This window comes from Caretta caretta, chromosome 13 (assembly GCF_965140235.1).
Source record: "Caretta caretta isolate rCarCar2 chromosome 13, rCarCar1.hap1, whole genome shotgun sequence".
Lineage (NCBI taxonomy): Eukaryota > Metazoa > Chordata > Testudines > Cheloniidae > Caretta > Caretta caretta.
The window spans coordinates 12,666,376-12,689,787 of NC_134218.1; the positions used below are offsets into that span (position 1 = coordinate 12,666,376).

General features: G+C 39.2%; 1 protein-coding gene across 1 annotated transcript; it reads right to left on the bottom strand.

Annotated features, from left to right (window-relative positions):
• Positions 1–2,320: 2,320 nt before the first annotated feature.
• On the bottom strand, positions 2,321–23,103 carry SPO11 (SPO11 initiator of meiotic double strand breaks). Its single transcript, XM_048820523.1, has 13 exons — positions 22,949–23,103; positions 20,352–20,465; positions 16,926–17,014; positions 15,279–15,345; positions 14,921–15,029; positions 14,217–14,303; positions 12,287–12,323; positions 11,950–12,059; positions 10,798–10,897; positions 4,652–4,689; positions 3,434–3,510; positions 3,079–3,190; positions 2,321–2,440 (listed from the first exon to the last, which is right to left on the bottom strand). Exons 1-13 carry the CDS (start codon positions 23,101–23,103, stop codon positions 2,321–2,323), a joined length of 1,215 nt encoding a protein of 404 aa, XP_048676480.1.
• Positions 23,104–23,412: the final 309 nt, after the last annotated feature.

The window sequence follows — 23,412 nt, forward strand, 5'->3', positions numbered from 1 at the left end:
CTACACAATAGCATAATTTGCCCGTCCCAAAGCGAGTGCACATAACCCACGGGAGCCCCAAAATTGTGAGTAAGCACAGAGTCAAGCATGACTGATTGTTTCACGGCTGTACTTTCCTCTGGGTTTCTGTGCCTTGGGGAGAGCCAACAGTGGCAGGGGGCCCCTATACTGAACACTGTCCCCACATTTTCCACAGGAGTTCGTCCTGGAAGATATCTTGCTGCTGAGGGTGACCTGGGAAGCAAGGGAGGGTCTTCTACTGCAATGTGGCTTCCGCCCTGGCCCATATGCAGCTTGCCTGTGTGCAGCAATGGTCTCCCCGCCCCTCACGGCACAGTGATATTGACAAGTTAGCCTGACTGGAACAAGGACCACAGTGGCTCTCCCAAGAAACCTGCGCAAGCGCATTGCCCAAGTTCTGGATGAGACATTTGAAGACATTACTGAGGCTGATTACCGCAATGTGAAAGAGTGCATCAACGCCCTATTCTGCATCTAAGCATGCATGCAGCCCTAACCCTCCTTGCCCCAAGAGCCCGCACCGAATAATTTCCTTCCCAAAATAAAAGCCGCTTACCGGGAACCTCCTCTGGTGTTTGTCCTTCCCCAAACACCAGCTGCCGCGACTGGCTACCTTCCTCCTGGCTTGAGAACAGCTCCTAGCTGCACATATCTAGGGATTCCCGGGTGTCTTCCTCTGCCTCAGCACCCTCGCTCCTGCTTTGTTCCTCCTCCTCCTGCCTTGTTGCACTGGATTCTGAAGTGTCCATAGTGGTCCCCGGAGTGGAGGTGGGGTCGCACCCCAGTATCGCGTCCAGCTCTTTGTAGAAACGGCAGGTCGCAGGGGCAGCACCGGAGCGGGTGTTTGCCTCGTGGGCTTTGTGGTAGGCATTCTGCAGCTCCTTCACTTTAATCCTGCACTGCAGTGCGTCCTGGTCATGGCCCCTTTCCATCATGTCCCTTGATATCTGCCCAAAGTTATCGTAATTCCTACGGCTGGAGCACAGCTGGGACTGGACAGCTTCCTCCCCCCAGACACGAATGAGGTCCAGCAACTCGCCATTGGTCCATACTGGGGATCGCCTGGCGCGTGGAGGCATGGTCACCTGGAAAGATGTGCTGAGAGCACTCCACGCCTGGCTGAGCAAACTGAAAGAGATTTTTCAAAATTCCCAGAGAATTTAAAGGGCAGGTCTGACGGTTGGTCACCTGAGGGCAGGATAGTAGATTTCAAAGTGATGACCAAAGTGGCTAGCACAGGCATTGTGGGACAATTCTGGAGGCCGATCAGAGCGCACTATAGGACCAGGGCATCCACACTGGCGCTGCGGTGCTCCAGCGGGGGTGCAGCAAACGTTATTCCACTCACCGAGGTGGAGTACCAGCAGCGCTGTAACCGCGGAGTCAGAGCGCAGTACATGCCTTGCCTGTGTGGACGGGTAGTGAGTTAGTGCGCCCAGGGCTCCTTTATTGCGCTGTAACTCGCAAGTATAGCCAAGGCCTTAGAGTGGTCTATGGATTCCATTGTCCTATACGTCGTCAACAGAATTGTTTACTAAATTCTAATCAGTAAAAAGTGCTTGCTCACTTGTGCATTACAATGGGGGTGTAGGAACTGAGGGCATAATTTGGCCTGCAGAACCTTATTACTGTTGCAAATGTGCAAGAATGAAAAAAACATCTTGACTTTCTGATCTGAGCTTGGGTTTATGGAGTTGGCAGTTAAAAAATTCATCTCCTATCTGCAAGCTAAGCACATTTGTTATGGATTCATTTATGAGGAACATGACTTGCCATGTTTATAGTAACTTTTCAGGCAATTGTACCTTAAAAATATTACAGTAATTTAAATGACTTCCCTGTCTTCAAAAGTAAAACATCAGAAGACACAGATTTAGTTTGATTGTGCTTTAAAGTAGACTATGAATTAACTGACACAAATTTAAACAAATATAACTTTTTAATTTCTCCCCTCAAAATAAATTTCCGTAACTTTTTAAGGATAATAGTTTTACAGTTGGAATTATTGCTACAGTTATGTACAGTAGCCACAAAATGGAAAGAAAAAATTGTATTTAAAATATGTTCATGTCCTTAAGGTACACTAGGGAAAAACAATCAAAATTGTAAAGAAATTAAACTATTGACCTAACTAAAAAAAATTGAACAAGGAGCTGAAGCAAACCTTTATATCTCTTCACTGAATATGCAGAACATTTGCCAGAAATAATGCAATGTTATGCAATTTTTGTAAATAATGGCTTATATTATAATAGCTCCAAAATAAATCCACATCAGGAAACAGTTGATCTACAAACATTCATATCCATCCACCAAATTGCAATTTGCTTGGTAGATACACCCTGGAAAGGTAATCTGATGAAAGAGAAGTCAAAGCTTGAATTTCAGCCTTCATTTTAGATGCTGCCATAATTTCCATCTGAAAAAGAAAAAATTGCAAATTAATGTGCTGTTGAGAAAGGCCTGACCCATAGGGTGATGTAATTAAATGTTTAAATTACATTAGATTTGATTAGTATTTATCATAAGGAGATGTGCTCTCTATTGTGCAGCCCACAGTAGCAAAATCATAGCAATTCATACAACAGGGCAGTGTAAACAGAAGGGGAAAGCACACAATATGTTTTCCCACTATGTAACCACTATATATTATATCTGCATGAACTGTGCTTTGTGTTCTAAATTATGCAGGCGAAGCCGGAGGTGGAGGTTAAATAATTGTTCCACATGGCATGTTCCCCGTCTTCAAGAGATGTAATTTATTCTGTGATATTTAAAATGTAATAACCCCTCTCTAAAACATACGATCATGAGATGGCCAATGGCAGCAAAGCCTATCATGCTGCTAGTTCTGTGCTGGGGAGGGAACTATGAGGCACACTGGTACAGAGACAGCCTCCATGGCTCTCAGTCCTGACCACTCCAGGTGGAGTTCAGCAAAACCTTATTGGTTCTGCTGTGTTCAGAGCTCACCATAGCCAGGAGGGACAGCATTGTGGTAGATAGGATTTGTTCTTTAGGGATTAAGAAACAGAAAACAATTTAATTTGTGCATACTTCTTTTTTCCACATTGGTTGGCAAGCCACATAAGGTCTCTTCTGCATACTGGCGAGTTTATTTTGATCTTGTTTAGTAAGTGGAATCAACGCATCTTTGCGTATATTTAATCTGAAAAAGCAGATAAAAGTTTTAGCCCGCTTAATATTTTTTTTTAAAACTACATAACATTTCCTACTTAAATTCCTATTTCCAACCATCAAAATGCTGTATAAAAAAACCAGTAAGTTTATTGAGAGCAGAATTAACAGTTAATTGTCTTTTCTTTTGTGGATTTAAATCAGACTTAATGTTACATATACCTTTTGTGATAGAATAGAAGGATAATTATACTCATTCTAGGAAATAACTTACCTTTCAATATCAGATGGAAGAAGACCAAGCCATCTTATAGCTGGAACTGTGAGATGATGGGCTTCAAAAGACATTGACTACAATATGAAATGTCATATATTATGTTCAGTGTCCCTTTAATTTGAATTATTTATGTTTGTCTTTGAGAAAATATTTATGCTTTTTTTAAGGACAGGGTCAGGTTTTGTAAAAATGAAGTTAACTCTATTCACAAGTAGAACTCTTTATGAAACTCAGGCTTGTAGAAATTGGGACAAGTGGCTGCCGTAGGTAAACTACAACACAGGGAGGGAAAGGGGGGAAATTAAAATCCAGCTGGGGTTCTGGGGGTACCACTTCCTGCACCCTCTCCCAGAGAACTGTGCAGAGGACAGTCTGCCCCCGTTAGCCATGAGAGCTTGAGTACAGCCAGTCAGAAATGCAAGTCAGCTGGAGCAGAGACAACCAGTTATAGGATATATTTGGACACAGATGACCTGATAGTTTTTACTGTGGACATTCTCTCCACTCTGCTGATTTTCTGTCCAACTCACTTCTTCCTTCTCTTCCTCTCTCTTTTCTCTCTCTTTCCTTCTTACCCCCACTCCTTGCCCTCTCCTTTCTTTTCTCTCTCTGTTAGGTAACCCCTTCCCAACAAAATGTCCAAAAATTAATAAATAATAGTAAATATTATTAATAATAAACATTCCATCAAAAATCTGGGAACATAACATGCTGTTTACAAACTATCACATTGTTCACTCTGCTTACATGTTATATCTCCTCCCTTCATTCTATATTGGTCTTGTCTATATAGACTGTAAGCTCTCTTTAGGGAAAGGACTGTGACTTATTGTATAGACAACATTGCCTAGAACAGTGCAGCACAGATCTCACTTGGGGCCCCCGAGCACTGCTGTACCACAAATAATACATAATAATAATAATATGGACAATTTTGTATAGCAGGCAAAACTTCACATTTTGTCAGACTTTAAAAAAATGAAAAATCTGCCATTTTCACACAATTTCTTTTTGTTATGGCAAAAGCCAACTTTTTGCTACTGACAAAAACTTGTTTAAAAAAATAAAGCACCCTCGGCCCAAAAGTTGTTTCTTAGTATTAAAACAAAAGAAAACACACATCTGAACTACACTTTAACAGTTTTCACATTCCAGCTCCAAGGCTGGATGACAAAAAAACTAAGCAGACCTGAAGTGGAAAACAACTATACTCACCACAGATCCATACTTGTAGATGCACATTATTTCTATACCTAATTTACAGAATACCAAATGTTACATATCTATATGTCTACATTTTGGGCGTGATTCACCATTGTGTTAGTTTCATGCTTATGTAAGCCCATTTGAGTTACGTTGGTGTAAGACTGGACTGATGAATCAGGCCGTTTATGTTTTACAATTAGCTTTACAGCATATTGTCATATACAATCAACATCTTTGATAATGTGACATTTACCTCAATTTATTTAATATTTCATACCTGTTATGCATAGGCATCATACAAAAGTAATGGACACCTGAATCTTGTTTTTTTACATATTGTACTTTTGTTCTCTGGCAACTTAATAGACTTCAACGTTGTTGATTTAATCAATTATTCTAAATGTTCATACTTTTCATTTGATAGTATGAATTAATTATGTAATTGTTCAGATAAATTATTAGCATTTTTCCTTTCATGGTATGATAAAGGGAAATTATCAGTGTTTTCAGGTCTACAGTTGTACCTCTTAGGTCTGGTCTATGCTACAGCCCTCTATTGCTCAGGAGTGTAAAAAATCCACACCCTTGAGCGACACAGTTAACCTGCACTAACCCCTGGTATAGACAGTGCTATGACGGCAGGAGAGCTTCTCCCATCAACGTAGCTACCGCGTCAGTGTAGAGCGTCTTCATTAAAGCACTACAACAGCACAGTGGTGCAGCTGTGCAGATGCAGCATTTTAAGATTTCCACTCCATACGGCTAAATGCAGTGCCTTGCATAATGACAGGTTTCAGAGGAACAGCCGTGTTAGTCTGTATTCGCAAAAAGAAAAGGAGTACTTGTGGCACCTTAGAGACTAACCAATTTATTTGAGCATGAGCTTTCGTGAGCTACAGCTCACTTTGAGCTGTAGCTCACGAAAGCTCATGCTCAAATAAATTGGTTAGTCTCTAAGGTGCCACAAGTACTCCTTTTCTTTTTGCGAATACAGACTAACACGGCTGTTCCTCTGAAACCTAGCATTTTAAGAGTAGACCTGCCCTTACTGTCCCCTTAAGAAACAACATTTTGATAACTCTCCCTCAGATAATATCTTCCATTGTTGTTTGCAATGTTGTATTCATGTTGGACCCAGATTCTGAGAGAGACAAGGTGGGTGAACTAATATATTTTATTGGATAAATTTCTGTTGGTGGAAGGGACAAGTTTTTAAGCTTCCCAGAACTCTTCTTTAGGCCTGGAATACGTAACCAGAGTCTCATAGCTCAATACAAGGTGGGACAGGTTGTTATCCATAAGGTGTTAACACATGTTGCAAGAAGCCACTTAGAATGAAGTGGGCAATTAACACCTCTGCAATCATAGGACAAAAGAGAGTTAGTGGGTTACAGGGATCACCACACTGACCTCCACAGATCCAGCACTATCCCAGACACACCAAGAAATCTGTTATCTACAGCCAGACACTCAAATACCACAGCATATGCTCTGGGGAGAACATCTGGGATACACACCTTAACACACTTAAAACCACCTTTACCAAACAAGGACACTCCATCAGAGAAGTAGATCACATAATTGAATGGGCCACCCAAATACCCTGAGAGAACCTGCTTCAATACAGAAAAAGAACCTGCACCAACCACACATCCCTTGCTGTCACCTTCCACCCCACACTGGAATCCATAAAAGGTATTATGAAGCAATTACAACCCATCCTTGATGGGGATCACATCCTGAAAAAAATCTTTCCTGGACCACATCTTCCATCCTTCAGACAACCCCCAACCTTGCCAAGTACATCATCAGAAGTAAACTCCCCACAGACATAGGTGCCGTCTCTCTGGGTGTTCCAGGGCAGGAGCACCCAGCAGCAGCCAAGCTCCTCCCTCCTTGCCTCCTTCTCCCCACCCCCCCGAGTGTGCCATGTCCCCGCTCCTCCCCCTCCCTCCCAGTGTTTCCTGCCACCTAACAGCTGTTTGGTGGCACTTAGGACCAGTGATGAGCTGCCAGAACTGGTTCCTTCAGTTGCTCCGGGTCTTCGGCGGCACTTCCGCGGCACGTCCTTCAGTCGCTCCAGGTCTTCGGCGGCGCTGAAGGCCCTGCCGCCGAAGGCCTGGAGCGAGTGAAAGACCTCGCCGCCGGTCTTACCTCGTGAGTAAAAATTCTCAGGGGAGCTTCTCCAGACAAGAGCTCAGGTGGGATGGAAAGGACGGTCCCGCGAGCCACATGTGGCCCAAAGGCCACAGTTTGCCCACCCCTTTAACAACCGGTTCTAAACTGGCTTCAAAATTTAACAACTGGTTCGCACGAACCGATGCAAACCGGCTCCAGCTCACCACTGCTTAGGACTTTCTGGGAGGGAGGGGGAGGAGCGCGGATGCGGCGCGCTCAGGGGAGGAGGCGGAGAAGAGGCAGGGCAGGAGAGCGGACTTGGGGGAAGGGGTGGAATGGGGTTGGAGCCAGGGTGGTGCCGGGGCGGGAAGAGGCGGGGTGGGGGGGGGCAGTCGAGCACCCACCTGGCAGAGGGGAAGTTGGCGCCTATGCTTTCAGACCAGGAGACAACAACTCAAATTGGCACCACACCTTCCAGAACAATAGATGCAAAACCTGCATACATATCTCTACCACTACAATGATCAATACCTGCCAGAATACATCTTTCAAGATCTATGTGTTTTACACATACCTATAACAACTTGTGGTGTACCTCATCCAGTGCATCAAATGCTCAAAAAACCACGATATGGGTGAAACCAGACAATCACTATGCTCTTGGATGAAATATGATAAAAGACCAAAAAAACCATCACCCATGGGCGAACACTTTTCACAAAGCAATCACTCCATAGCTCACCTGTCAGTCCTCATCCTCAAAGGCAACCTGCATAACACCTTCCAAAGGCAAGCATGGGAACTTAAATGTGTAACTCTCCTAGACACTAAAAATCATGGTCTCAACAGAGACAGTGGTTTTCTGGTTCATTACAACTATTTGTAACTACTAATCCTCCTTTGTCCTGTCACTGTTAGAGGTTTTAATAGAACCACTTCATTTTAAGTGATTTCTTGCAATGTGTGTTAACTCTTAGGCTTGACAATCTGTTCCACCTTATATTTATTTGTGAAACTCTAGTTATGATTTCCAGACTTGAGGAAGAGTTGTGTGAAGCTCACAAGCTTATCTTTTCCACCAATAGAAGTTAGTCCAATACAAGATACAGTACTACTTTACCCACCTTGTCTTCCTCAGATAATAATAAGAACCAACCAGCTCTCAGAAAGAAAGATATAACAGTTCAAATGAGCATCTCCTATTTTACAGTGAATGGATGAAATCCTGATGCCATTGAAGTCAAATTGCAAATATCCCACTGAGTTCAGCTGGGCAAAGATTTCACCCATTAACTGTGGGAATACACAAAAACTGTTCTATGTTTTTCTAAAACAGAACTATACACTATGCAGTCAGGCTATGTTAAAATAGGATATATAGATGGTTAAGAAAACCTTAGAATCATAGAATCATAGAATATCAGGGTTGGAAGGGACCTCAGGAGGTCATCTAGTCCAACCCCCTGCTCAAAAGCAGGACCCATCCCCAATTAAATCATCCCAGACAGGGCTTTGTCAAGCCTGACCTTAAAAACTTCTAAGGAAGGAGATTCCACCACCTCCCTAGGCAACGCATTCCAGTGTTTCACCACCCTCCTAGTGAAAAAGTTTTTCCTAATATCCAACCTAAACCTCCCCCACTGCAACTTGAGACCATTACTCCTTGTCCTGTCCTCTTCCACCACTGAGAATAGTCTAGAACCATCCTCTCTGGAACCACCTCTCAGGTAGTTGAAAGCAGCTATCAAATCCCCCCTCATTCTTCTCTTCCGCAGACTAAACAATCCCAGTTCCCTCAGCCTCTCCTCATAAGTCATGTGTTCCAGACCCCTAATCATTTTTGTTGCCTTTCGCTGGACTCTTTCCAATTTATCCACATCCTTCTTGTAGTGTGGGGCCCAAAACTGGACACAGTACTCCAGATGAGGCCTTCTTCTTAGCTAAATCATATTTTAAATTTAGATCATTCTCTGAACAGTCAACTGACAATCTTAAGCATGCTTAATATAAAATTGACTTTAATTTATATTCCATCTTGTTTTTGGTTCAAATTCCAGTTAATTATATTGTATTATTACTGGTAATAGAGACTACTAATTAATTAAAATGCATATTAACAGCTACTAATTTATAGATTTTTAAAAATGGGATTCCATGACCACACCTAGTTCTGAGCAAAAGCCCAGTCAACATGGAGGGTGTCAAGCTCTTCTTCAGTGTCTCAGTTTTTACCCATTTTTCCGTTGTACCTCATTTTAAGTTTTAATTATCAGCATTCTAACTATCCTTAGTCATAAATTCGTTAAACAAAGCTATACATTAGTTTAGAAAAAGTCACATTTCAAAGAGTAATTACAAAACTATACATCAAGAAGCATGTTCTATAGTTGAATCATCAGATGAAGCTTCTTAAAGCTTGCTTCCCGCTCCAGCAATGAGTTACCTTCCACCAACTCTCAGCTTCATTGCTTCCCCCACATCATTGTCACAGAAATATGGAGACAGCAAAGATTCTGTCATCCATTAAGTCTGACCCTCCTGCCTCCCACATAATGGTGGGAGAAAGACTGCAACACTTATGATGGCAACTGGAATAATTCCTTGTGCTCCATCCCCAATATTCTTTGCAGAAGTGAAGAGGCAAAATGTCATTGTCCATGACGTCTCTATCAAAGTATATTGAAAATTTAAAGAGAAACAACAAAAAACATTCACCTTTCACCAGAAAAAAATTATAAACTTGTGAACAAATCTATATTCAGGATTCAGATTTTAGCTGTAGAACACAGTAAGATGCATTTTTATTTTACTTAAAACACATCATGCAACTTTCTTAGGGCTAAATCCACTAGGCCTTAATTTGACAAAACTCCCATTAGAGTCAATGGGAATTTTGCATGAGTTGCAACTGGAGGATTGGACCTGCAGTACATAACTGTTTGTCTATTAGAAGAAAACAAAATTATGATATTTTAAAATATTTCCTGTTTTTGCTTTTTCCAATGGAATGATATCCAAAGAACCATTCTGAGATGAGTCATCATACTGTAGCTCTAAGTGATCCTGCATTAAAAGGCACAACCCTCATTTTAGACTAAAATTCACTGTAACCAACATCAAGTTTGTAGTATCTAGCTTTCGGAATGATAATTTACTGACATTACAAGTGTTGGATTATGAGGGTGGAGCTATAGAGAATGTTGGTTACCCTAAATCAAATTTTAAAAAAAAATCATGTTGAAACAATCTTGTACTATTTTTTTCATATCTATTATTTTGATTTGCTTCACATTTGGGCCTTGGCTGAGAAGTGTATGCATCACAGTACATATAAAGTTCTGCTGAGAGGATGTGGCTAGCTTTCCTTCAGTGCCAAATTTGGAAAAGGATGCAAAAAGCCCTATTCCATCCTCCCATACATCTGCCAAGGGGCAGCTATAGTCTAAGTTTCAGAGTAACAGCCGTGTTAGTCTGTATTCGCAAAAAGAAAAGGAGTACTTGTGGCACCTTAGAGACTAAGTGTGGACCATTCAAAAATGCCTACGGGTCAGATTTTCAAAGGTACTTTGGTGCCTAAAGATGCAGATAGGCACCTAATGGGCTTTTCAAAAGCCCCAAGGCACTAAAGTACCTTTGATATAAATTAGATAGGCGCCTAGGCATTCTTGAAAATCCCACTAGGTGCCTATTTGCATCTTTAGGTGCCCAAGTACATTTAAAAATCTGATCCTAAGTGACTTTGACTCACAAGTTCTATGGAAAGTCCTTTCACTCCTTAGGCATAAGGTCGAGTATTGCCTGGAGTCAACAGCTGTGTTAGTCACCCCAGAGGGTGAGGGATGTCCCACTTCCACATTAAACACTGGAGGAAGGCCAGCATAGATGTCACAGTATTCCTCAGTACTCCTGCAGGCATTCTGGTTGAGTTTAGAAATTTCTGCTTTGATGGGGAACCTCCATTCACATACCCATACCATGAACTCTGGTCTTACAAGTCAAATAAATAAGGTTCTATTCTCCTGTTAGCATGCAATTACCATGTGGATCTGCATCCATGAGGGTGAAAATAGGAATATGACATGTATCCCACAACTTTCTGACTAGAAGTCTTGTGTTCAGATCTGGTACTCCTTTTCCCTAAGGTTAAAATAAAATAAAATCATAAGTTTTGGAATGAACTAAAACAAAGTCTGATTAGACATGTGTTTATGTCTAGCAGGAACATTTGTCCTGCAGTTATTGTGTAGGGAGAAGATGGTTGCCCTTTTGTAGCTCCAAGAAAAGTTACAAAGCAGCATGGCAGATGTCCCTGTATGATAGGAACCATGGGTGCGGGTGGGGGAAGAATGGAGTAACAGGTATGCACACAGGCATAATCAGATGTTTGTATCCAGCCATGCTCCCTATAAAAAAAAACTGTGCTTTTTTTCATATTAACGGCACAAAAAGAATATGTAAGGTGGCTGTAAATATCGGTGGACTTCACCTGGATTTGGGCACACATACGTATACTGCCGAAGTAGTATTGTGTGTGTTTCTGAGGGATGGGGTAAGGTAAGCTACTTTCCTTACAGTAGTCAGAATTTTCCCCTTTGTTCTTTCATTACAAACCCAAAGAAACTCATAGAAACAAACAAAAAAACCCTCAACAACAACTACTGAGATCTTTTCTGTTTGTGCTTCTCTACCTTTAGGAAATCTTCACAATAATTTGATTTCAGGAGCTATTCTCTGTACTTGATTTGTGCAATCTCAAAAAAACCTCAATCCATGGATTATTAATTTAATCAATTGTAATACCTTTTTTAAACACAGTATATCATGTCATATGTTGTTTACATGTTTTTTTTAAAATACTAAGATATGTATTCCACATTTCATTCTGTTATATGGCAGAATTAGGAGTACTAATTACAACTCTATTTGAAATGTTTTTGGAAAAGAAGATTATAAAATGTGTATTTGTAAATATGTATAAGAACAGTAAATACCTTTTAGTCTTAAATATAATTCAGTTTTTATCCATTGTTATGGTATTATATTAATAAAAATGGAGGAAAATGTTGGAGTTAAACATGTCTAACTTTTATTTTAGTATATTTGAAACTATTTTTGGAAATCACCACACTGTTACTATATTATTAAAACTCTTAGTTCTAGAGGTGGAATGTGAAATGTCAGATGCATACCGTAATCATTATGCATGGAGACAATTTATTGCAGAAGTCATCATCCAGGAGCCTCTGAAAAGTTGCATCTTTTTCTACAATTAGTATAAATTTTGCATCTGTGATCACATCTCTGATATTAAGGCTAGGTACATGTAAAATGAAATCGGTGGCATTGTATTATATTAATCAACTACAAAATGAATGCTTTAATATACTTGTTTTCAAGCCAAAGGCAGTGCTCATAACTCAGTTTCAGAGCCAAGAAGTAGAGCAAAAAATCATAAAAACATTGTTTAACTTGGAATATACTTTGTTTATACTTTTTTTTTTTTAGTCTATCTTGCTCAAAGGATACTTCTAATTCCTTGAACATTAGATGGCACAATAACTGCCTAAAACAACAAAAATGAAATTAATAATTTTAAATAAAGAAAATGATGTATTTTAAAACAACGACATTGGGTAATGAAGGTCAAAATTACATCCTGAAACAACCATTCATCTTTTTGTATACAGCATCGCTCTTGACACCGCCACTGCTTTTTAGGCATAGTCTATCCTATATAGCCTGCTGTGAAGCAAGGATGTATAGGGATCCTACTACTACCATGAGGCATCTTTCAAAAATATCTGATGCTACTTGCACCCAGGATCACCCATCACATGATCACTACACAATGATGCAGCTCCCCATTTTCCTTTGTGTTTTAGCCAGGAAAAAAGCCACTGGGTGTGAGACTGCAAGTTTAAAGCAGGTTTAAAAGTGTACTTGGATGCTTGTTAAAGAACTTTACAAAAGACCTTTAAAACTCCTGCTTTTGATAACCTCTATTTGGAGTTTGTTTAATATTTATAACTGTTTGGTGACAGATAATTTGAGATATGGTAATGCTTACTTCACATCTCAGATTAGGATTTGGCTCAGTCTGGCAAACATATGGATGAGATAGCAGGAAATGGAAGACAATCTTGGCAAAATAGTCTGTATATATTGACGTGTGTGGTCTGTTTTAATTTCTTACTGCTGTATCATCTCAGGTGCCAATGTGGACCAGCTCCATAAATAGAAATGTGAGGCCCTGTAGAGGAGCACTGATAATGGAGATCTTTAAAGTTCTGATTTAGATGAAAAACAAAGTAAAGATAGATAAGGTTTTCTTTCCATTTTTAAATCATTCACTTGTGCTTAGAGTAGAAACATTGTCCAGGGAATGATAGCAGAAGTCAGAAAATCGGTTTTATTTCCTGCTTTCTACTCACTAGCAGCATGAAGTTGGGCAAATCTGTTAGGCTTAGACTTTCAAAAGAACTCAGCTCCCATTTAAGGTAGTGCACAGATTTTCAAAATCTCAGACCAACTATTGGTGTTGAGCATTTGAAAATCTGGCTCTTAACTTCTCTTTACCTCATTTTCTCATCTGTAAAATGAGGTTGATGACAGAACTCTTTCTGATGTCTGTAAGTGGTATGATTATAAATAGCTTTCTAATATGTGAGACCCTTTGTTATAAGCCATAATGTGGCACAATACTTGGATATGAGTGAGTTGAAGACTTTTACTTACCCTGATGGAAGTCACGAGTGCCTCCACTGAACTCAGTGGATTTTTATTGGTGTAAAACTTGTGTAAGTGAGAAGAGAATCAGATCCATAAATAAATTCCTGTCTCTGAATATATAGCTTGATTCACTGTATGTGCTTTTACTAACACAGATCCTCGTGGCATGCCTATTGCAGTGAAAGGTGCACCCAGAGGACAGGGTCAGAGTACTGCAAAGGGATTGTTCTCCAACTCTGCCAGAAACACACATGGCCAGAAATTGTGTGTGTTCATGTGCCCAGGACACTCAAATTCAAAGCACAACATAGGCAGAGCAATGTCATAGAGAGCCTCAACCACAAATTAAATGTCTTCCTCTGCAGAACTTCCAATATGGAAGGTAATGTAAGCATAGTTTGCTCTTACCAAGAGGTAAGTCTTTCTGTTGATTCTATAGCTGACCCCCAAATTTAGACTACATAAAGCACACAGAGATAACATTCAAAAGTATATGAAAGTTCTGATCTTACAGTCCTTTCTCATGTAAAACTTTTGCTGCATTCCTTAAGAATTTTGAATGTATAACATTTGTAGGAAGTGGGCATTAGTAGTGAGAGTTTAAAAGTACAGTAATGTCTAAGTTTGCCACAGGCACAAATGTGCATACCTAAATAAATTAGGTCACAACAAATATAGGAAATCACACAAATATGGACATAAAAATGTTAATATTAGTAATACATACTGTTGCACTGCATGTACAATTCACTTTCGTACCGTCTTCCTCAGTATAACTTAAGTTACCAGCAATGCAACCTTTAGTTGTAGACAGCTGGGGGAAAAATAGCAGTAACTCAAGTTTTGTATAGTAAATTTTGTACATTGGCTAGGAAAAGTTGGAGTCAGCTACAAAAAACTTCTGACCAGAAATAAGCTGTTACTGACCATTATGATCATCATGAAATACAGATTTTTTTAGTTCATTCATCCTACATAACTTAACATATGCTACTAATTGTGTTTACAGAGCAAAAAATGTTACAAATGTCAAGGCATGAAACAAATATAAAATTTGAAAGGATGCCATGTTCCTCTGTTTGATATGTTAAACCCTCATTTAGACCCCAAATCAGCAAACCACTCAAGCACAAAGTACTGAATCAAGGCCTTAGATTCTAAGGCTGAAATCCTGGTTTAATTGAAGCCAATGGCAAAACTCCGATCAACTTCAATGGAGCCAGCATTTCACCTCAAGCGCTAGTACATCCGTCAGTGTTATAAAAATAATAAATAAAGAGTGTATTTTATTTAACAAAATTACAATTTTTAATTTTTGCTACATACATGCTTCCTACCAATCATTTTCTTAGTTTTTCAGTTGTTCATATAATACAATATATATAATTTAATAATAAATAATAATAATAACAACCATATGCAACTACTTACTATATGTAGACTTCTCCTAGGTATCTTAAGCATGCAGGAAATGTCATTGACTATATTGTCCACAACACTCTGGTTACCAAATAGTAGTGTATCACTGTAATATATATCTCTATCAAGATAAAATATCATCTTTTTAAAAATAAACTAATTTTAATACAATACTGATTGAATTATAGGATTCTGAGATTGTAAAAGAACATTTTAATAAGCACGTGAATAATTAAATCAGTTTGAAATATTTTACGTACAAAAATGCGTTATGATATTTGACAAGCTTAATAGCTAGGTTCTTCCCTTATCTATATAAAATTCTTAAAATATATTTTTGATTTGCAGTTAGAGAAATGCAGTCCATTACCTTTTGGTTGCATACGTATTGTTCTGCACCATCTTGTAGATCACAGATAATATTTTAAGAATTAGAGCTGGAAAATAAAATACTTTGCAATAATATTTTAAACTTACCCAGTATAAAGCTATAGAATAAATAAACTAAATTATATTAGAAATGAAAACAATGGTTAGTTATTTTTTGTAAAGTAACCCATTTATTTTTAACAATTTAACTGTTGTATCCCACATTTTCAAAACCGTGTTTGCAAAAATATGTATGCAACAGGGATTTCCCTACACCCTCCTAGATTTCCCCAACACACAACCCCCCCAGTAGTCAACTAGTTACATGCAGTGTTGCCAATTTAGTTATTGGTTGGAAATTTGAATTGAAATCAAAACAATAGTGCATGCTTTAAAAGCATATACAGTATATGATAAAATACTTGTACCTGAAAAAGCATAACAGGTTTGAAAACTATGAACAAAAACTAGCTTCCTCACACAGCTGTTTTTTTCCCCTCACACAGCTGTTTGGTGATGTTGGCCAACCTTATAATTTCAAATTATGATTTGTAAGCAAGGTCTGAATGAGCTCTCCCCTGACAGCTAGTGATGAGCGCCTCTCCCCTCCAGCCTAGGTGCTGCTGCAGGGAGAGAGAGCTGGGGGCGAGTCCTCTCTCCCCACTGTAGCCCCAGGGAGCCCCACTGCACCCCAAACCCCTCATCCTCAGCCCCACTCCAGAGCCCACACCCCCAGCTGGCGCCCTCACCCCTCTGCACCCCAACCCTGAGCCGCCTCCCACACTCCAAACTGCTCGGTCCCACCCCATCACATGAATTTTGTTAGGTGCACATAACAAAATTTATTCCATACATGGGTGGGAAAAATTAGAGGGAACACTGTTCAGGACCAGACTGTATTTACATGAATACATCTACTCTGCCTAGGTATCCAGCAGACACAGCTGTGTTGCCCAAGTGATCAATTTTGGCTGGTGTGGGGTTACAGATCAGTTTAGTATTGAATGTGGGGGTAATTAAATATTGTTATTGTTATTGGATGAGTAAAGGGCAGCAGAACTGTGCTTAGCTTGTCCTGATTGAGGGGGTCACCTCAGTGCTTAATTTGTGCCAGGACTTGCCAAGGCTGAACCCTGGCACCTCTAGGCTTGGCAGTTAATGGCCCCGGTACCTCTCAGCTTGCCACATCAGCAATGAATATAAAAAACTTACTTGAGCCCCCAGCATCTTTTTCATTGAAAATTAAGCACTGGTCACCCTCAACTGAACTGACCTTGTTAAGTAGAGGGTTTGGATGCCAGATCCCAGTGGGGAGAGAGAAAGTGATGGAAACAGGTCTTTTGCTTGGTGGTGCAGTTGAATACATACACCAGCAGCCACAGAAACTAATTTCTACTGTATCAATAAGAAAGGTTCTGTATGAATTATTAACTATTTCTATGGCAATTAACATTACAATTTAACAGAGCTGGGAAAGACTGGGTGAGGACTGGGGCTTAGAAGATAGATCTGGGTTTTACTTTATTTATATACTTCTAATGACACAAAGTATGTTTTATTTCTTCTACGGAATACTGCAGTATGATAAACAAACCTAAAACAAAAGAAAAAACTAATAGAGAACTCCGTTGCTATATTTTTAGCTTACCAAATTTTGGTGCTGATTTGGGGCAGTCACTTTTTATTTTTCTTGTGGTATAATGAGATATCATCTGTAGACCTACAGAATCTTTAAACCTGACATTTTGTGAACAAATAAAATAAAAATGTAATTTGATGAAGGGAAAGTACAATTAGTTATTTTCTGCCAGGTAGTTCACACTAAGCATTTATTCCTGCAATCAGAACTGCTAGTGCAGTTTTCAGGACCCATGCAGAACCCCATTAACATCAATGGAGTGGCTGAACCCATCTAGAAAGCCAGTGTTACTAGCTACCTGGGGATCCACTATGCTGTTTCTGTACTACCCCACCTCCTGGAACAATAGGGTGTTTATATTTCCATCGAATTACTCCATATTAGCAAAATACTAACAATATTTATTTTAGATGCCCTTGACAATTTTAGGAAAGTGCCTCAACTCCGTCTATAAAACTTTGTGGATCAAACATCTTTTGTTCCCTATTGCCTCAAAAATGGATTCATTGAAATTTCTTTTTGTCAATTTCACACTTGCAGGATTAACAGTCGCTGGATTATCGAAAGGTATAATCAGAATAAAATTTTTCCTAGTGCCATTTCTTATTTGGCAAGAATGATTTCTACAATTATTGTTGTTGTTATAGATCATTTTTGTTTGAAAGCACAATGTTCCCACAAGAGTTCTACATGTATTTATCCTGTTTTTTAATAACTGATCTTTTAAAAAGTATCAATATTAAAATTACAATAATAGTTTCTAATACACTAACATAACACTTCTCTATTTCTTTACTTGTCACATGTATTGCCTCATGCATCCTTTGGGTGGCAGAACATACCACACAGCACAGCATGAGAATGTGCAGGGTGTCACAACTGACAAGCACAACAATCTAAATAAATAAGAGAAAAACTGCATAATTGAAGCTATTAGAGCAACAAGGTTTTTGTTCATTGTTATTTTGTAATATCAAAGCTAAACTGAAGTATTTTGACAAATGTTACAAGCATCATCTTCAAAGCTGATGCAACATAGAATGATGACACTTTTCAAAATTATCAGACTTAGGGTGATGGTAGTAATAATTATTTTATTAAGTATAATTTTATTGAGTATAATAGCATCATAACTGAATATGGTGCTTTATAGACAATACGTATGAGAAAAAAGAACAGCAATGAATATCTTCTCTCAAATCCATTGTATTTGGCTTTTTAAACAACTTTTTGCTCTTGGTCTGCAACACTGCAGAGAGGTGTTCCTGCTTTTCAGTTGGATGCACCCTATAGTGTACCTACATATTGTAAAATTCATGAAAAGGGAACAGAAGGCCCAAGACACTCAGTTAGGCTGACTTCATGCTGTATGTGAGAAGTGTTCCCTTTAGGGAGCACTATGCTGAGCTCTGCAGGGAAATACTGAGAATAAGCTTATGCTCAAATAAATTGGGTAGTCTCTAAGGTGCCACAAGTACTCCTTTTCTTTTTGAGAATAAGCTGTAAACACTGTGGCTCTCAGAGACACTTGGATAAAGGAAGCTCCAACCTTGCATTATGTCAGAGGTCCAGCAGTGCTACCTGGCCTTTCACTCTAGCCGGAAGAATTCCCTACTGGTTCTCCTCTCCATGATTTTACAATATCTTACTTTTTGAAGGAGGTATAATTGGATAGTGGTAACTAATGGTACTACTGTAGGGACCAGTACTACTTATTTTCAGACAGATATCCAACTGGATACCTACCGGTGTTTATGAGGAATGTGCTAAGTATGGAGCTATTCCCTAGTTCCACCCCTTCCTGCTCTGGAAAGGCTCCTGGGGAAAAGGGGAACATACTGCCACCCATTCTGCTCCTACTTATTTTTATTTGCTTTCTTCTAGGCTTCACCTCAAAGTGGACTATAGGTGCCTTACTTCGTTGGAACTACCTCTCTGAGATTGGAATTTGGCCCATCATAAATAAGGTGTAATTATTTTTATTTAATTGATAACACCTTATTTTAACACTATGGTATTCACTTGTTTTGATGCTAACACTTTTTTTCTTCCTATGTGATCTGATGGCATATATCTCATATTTGGTCTCCTAGCCTGGAATGTCAGTGCCCCTAACATTGCCAAAGATTGTTATACTATTTTAATTTTATTGCCATATAAGGAAATCATTTTTGAAACTATAGGGACATAAACAATTAAATCCACTGGACCATACAAAACCTTTTGGTTAACTGAATATCTTTAGACTCTTCAGTTTTTCACTGAGAGAAGTTTCTTATTCTCATTATATAAGAATTCCTTATATAATAATTTCCTGCAAGTGCACTCAGAATAGAGCAACAAAGAAACAGTATTCAGGGGAAGAAAGACACTAAAATAAGAGGACAGAAAGGAGAGAGAATAGCAAAAAGGGTAGAAGCCTAAACATCACATAGTAGATGAAAGAAGCAGAGATTGAGATGAGGAGATAGCATGAGGGAGAACAGAGAGAAGAAATTGAGAAAACAGAGAGAATGAATTAAAGAAATAGCTCCAGCCTGAACCAGGTTTCTCAATCACATGCAACCCATTATCTGTGTTTTTTTTTCCCACCAGAAAAGGATAGTCTAATATCCTCTGTATGACCTTTCTCTCCTTTCTTCTCCCTTTACAGTCGTGTCACTCTCCCCTCCACATTGTGTTCCTCTGTTGTGGTCCGTAATGACACTTTGTGCATACTGATTATTAAAGGTCACTTTTTTTTAAAACAGCTTTTAAGGTTGGTGGTTGCTTTTTGTTTTTTTAATAAATAAAGTTATAGTCATAGAGTTTTAGATCAGAAGGGACCTCCTGAACTTCACAGGCCCTAGCACTACCCAATGACACTCCACCAAGTGTGCCACAGGTAAAGAATGGGTGCAACAATGCCATAGGCTCCTGCAGTGGCAGGGATTTGATTAAGTGACATATACTCAGATGTTGCCAGCAAGCCGCCCATGTTCCATGTGCAAAGGAAAATGAACTCCATCTCCCCAAGGTCACTGTCAATCTGACCTGAGTGAAAATTCCTCCCTGGCCCCACATATGGATGGTGATCAGTAAGATCTTGAGCATGTGATCAAGACCACAAGCCAAGCACCTGAGAAAGAGAATTTCAGAACCACCTCACAGCATTGGTCTACTCTAAGCAGTGACCCAACTCCAGCTGTGGCAATCGCTGATGCTTCAGAGGAAGAAGACAAACCCACACCCCAAAACCCAGAATACATTGAGGAAAAAATTTCATTCCTGTCTCCTAGAGTTGATCAGCTAAAGCCATGAAGCATGAAGTCATTTATTGATTCTGTTGTACATGGGATTTCATAAGGTGGGTTCATTCGAAAATATTTAATGGAGACAAATAACAACCATTTGTGCCAGTTATAATAATCGAACACACACACTAGTAATACCTACTGTATATTTCCCCAATCTGATCTGTTAACCAAGGTCAGAACAGGTGCTTTGTTTCTGGCTAGACTTGTAACTATATCTTGTATAACATTTTCTATTGCTCCAAGGATCTCAGAACTGAAACAATGAATATTAATTAAAGTTTTGTATGATTAACCATAATTCACTGTCAATTCTTACCATTGATTCCCTCCCCTAAAATCTACAACAAATATTTGAAATCTTAATTACTATAATTTATGTATTGGTTTTAAAGATGCATAACAAAACATTCTCCCACTACTACTTTCCTGAACATTGTCTTGCTTAGTTTCCCTAGAATCCTTGATTTGCCATTCCACATGCATGACTGAGTTGCACAAATTAAAAATACATTTCCAACCACTCCTCATACCATCAGGTTTTCAACTAAATCTAAATTTTCAACTAAACAGCTAAACTTTCAGACCAACTGGTTGGTTTGAGACTAATGATTAATGTTTTAGTTTAAATGATGTAATATTGGTTTTGGCTATGATTTGGGTTAACTTGTTTTTAAATGCTGTAAATTGCAAAAATATTCAAGAGTACAAATAATTCCTGTTGTACCATATCACATTAACCTTTTGATCTTCTGCCCTGAATAAACTGTTGAGGTTTTTAATTATATGAAGGATTTGGCTCAAAAGATGCACAGTGAAAAGGACAAAATCTATGTTTTTCACCTAAGCAGACAAACTAACCATGTAACAAATCCCTTATAGCAAAACAGTAGGTTTGTCCAAGTGTTGTGACAGATGCCTTTTATTTTCATAAGCAATCTGATTCCAACCTCTGAGCTGTCCTTAAAATTACAAGTGCACGGTGTGCCAGTATAAATCTGGGTAAGAACTAGAAAATATATTAAATATATTTTAGCACAATGTTCTGCCTGCAACACAATTTTGTGGCTAAGGTCAAATAGCAACACAGTTGTAAAGTTAATAAAAATAAAAAAGCTTGATCATACAGCCCCTTCATAAGTTCACTTGCCATTGTGAAGCAGCTGCATAACTGAGTCCCCTATCTCTTGACCTTCAGACATATACTCTACTTCCTAAAACTTAATTACTTCTAAAAAAGATTCTAATGAGTGCAGAGAAAATGGGCAAAAGGTGAAACACTGTAAAATGTAGAGAAGGGAGAGAGTAAAATAGGAAAGCAAAGCTGTATAGGGCTGTTCTGCAGGTAAGATGTATACTCAGATGCTATGGTGATGAGGGACATATAAATACCTAGAATAGAATGGTAGATAGATAAATCATCCAAATTTTGGCATTGACATGCTTCTTTTAGACACTTTTATCATTAGCCTCTTCTGACTCTAACTATTTCTTTAGATACCATAGTTATCTATTATGTTCCATATGCATCCTGAAGTTTGCCTCAGATCTGCACAACTCAGACTGTTTTGCCAGGTCTCTTCCCTTTTCTGTAATAAAATGCATGGTCTGCTCTACACTATCAAATGGAAGGTCCAGGCTTCCATTTCCTATCCTATTCTTGCATTCTGGGCCATCAGAAGCTGGGAGGGCTGCAAAATTCTACCAGCTTACATATATTCTTTCCTCTGTTCCATCTCCTTTTCAAGAGATGAACTAAGTTCTAGTAAGTAAGCACACAGTGCTGGCCGACTATGCCTATTTAAAATGCACTTTGGGTTAATAATAATGAAATCTGGGCTAAGACGTGCTAGGCACTATAGATCTTACATCAGTATACAGCCTGTTAGCTCATTTCTAACAGGTCACACATGAACATTTAGTAGTTTGGCATAGTACATGGAATGCACTTAAATAATTATGTCATAAAAGAAAAAACTGTTAAAGAATTAATCTTATAATACTTTTAGCAAACAATGATACGGAGACACAAAAGTAAAACTATTCCAAATGCAAATCTGCAGTTTGTGAGACTAATAATTTTATACTAAATTTTAATCTGAGTTTGTAGTTTAAACTGGGAATGAAGATAAATAAAAATATTTAATTTTATTTATCTTCATTTCTTAATTTAAGCAATAAAATACAAATTATGGTTTTGAAAAAACTGATATTAAACTCTATTATTTAGACTAGGTATGTGGTTGCATATGTGAAACCTGATGCTCTGATGCTGTGTGTGTGCTGTGACATTTCTGACAATGGGGGACTTTAGGGCACATCCTCCACACTGGGCCGGCATGTTTCCATCAGTACACTATATCTATATAGTGCCACAAGTACCTATTTTGCTCAAGCCAATGGGGCATTTTGGGGGCATCATCCTTCCACATTAGCATGAGTGATCAGGGCAGTGTGTGTGCAATGGTGCAGGTACCTGTTTTTGCCTATGCCAATGGGCTTTGGGGAGGATTGTTATTTTCCGCACTGGCATGAGTGAATTATAGCACTATATATGTGCAATGTCACAGGTACCCTTTTTGCCTGTGTCAATAGCATATTTTTATAGGAGAACTTGTGTCTTGCCTGGACATGGAGGAACTGGGACAGTGTGTGTGCAATGGTGCAGGTACCTGCTACACCCACACCAATGGAAGATTGTCTGAGCACCCTTTGAAACTTCAGCCTGTCAAGATTTACCTAGTGATTTGGCAAACGTTATTGGAGGGGCCAGTTTCCCCAATTCTGGTCTCTTCTCTGGCTGCCTCCTTGATGGAACGCAGCAGGGAAACCCTGTGGTGGTCCAATAAGGTGAATGCAGACCAGTCTGTCTCCCCGGGCAGGGACAAAGACATTCTGAAGAAGAGGTGACACCCTAAGCAAAAGGATTAAAATGGGGTATTATGGGCATCAAACATCAAATTCCTACCCTCCCCAACCCAATAATAGGGGCAGCAAAGGCCCAGTCAGTGAGGAGGAGGAGCAGTGTGAGACCAACGGCTTTTCCCGCCCTTTCTGACTGACCAGTGGCTTTTCCTGCCCTTTCTGATGACCAACGGCTTTTCCCGCCCTTTCTGATGACCAATGGCTTTTCCCGCCCTTTCTGGCTGACCAATGGCTTTTCTCACCCTCTCTGACTGACACCTCTTTTCCTGCCCTTTCTG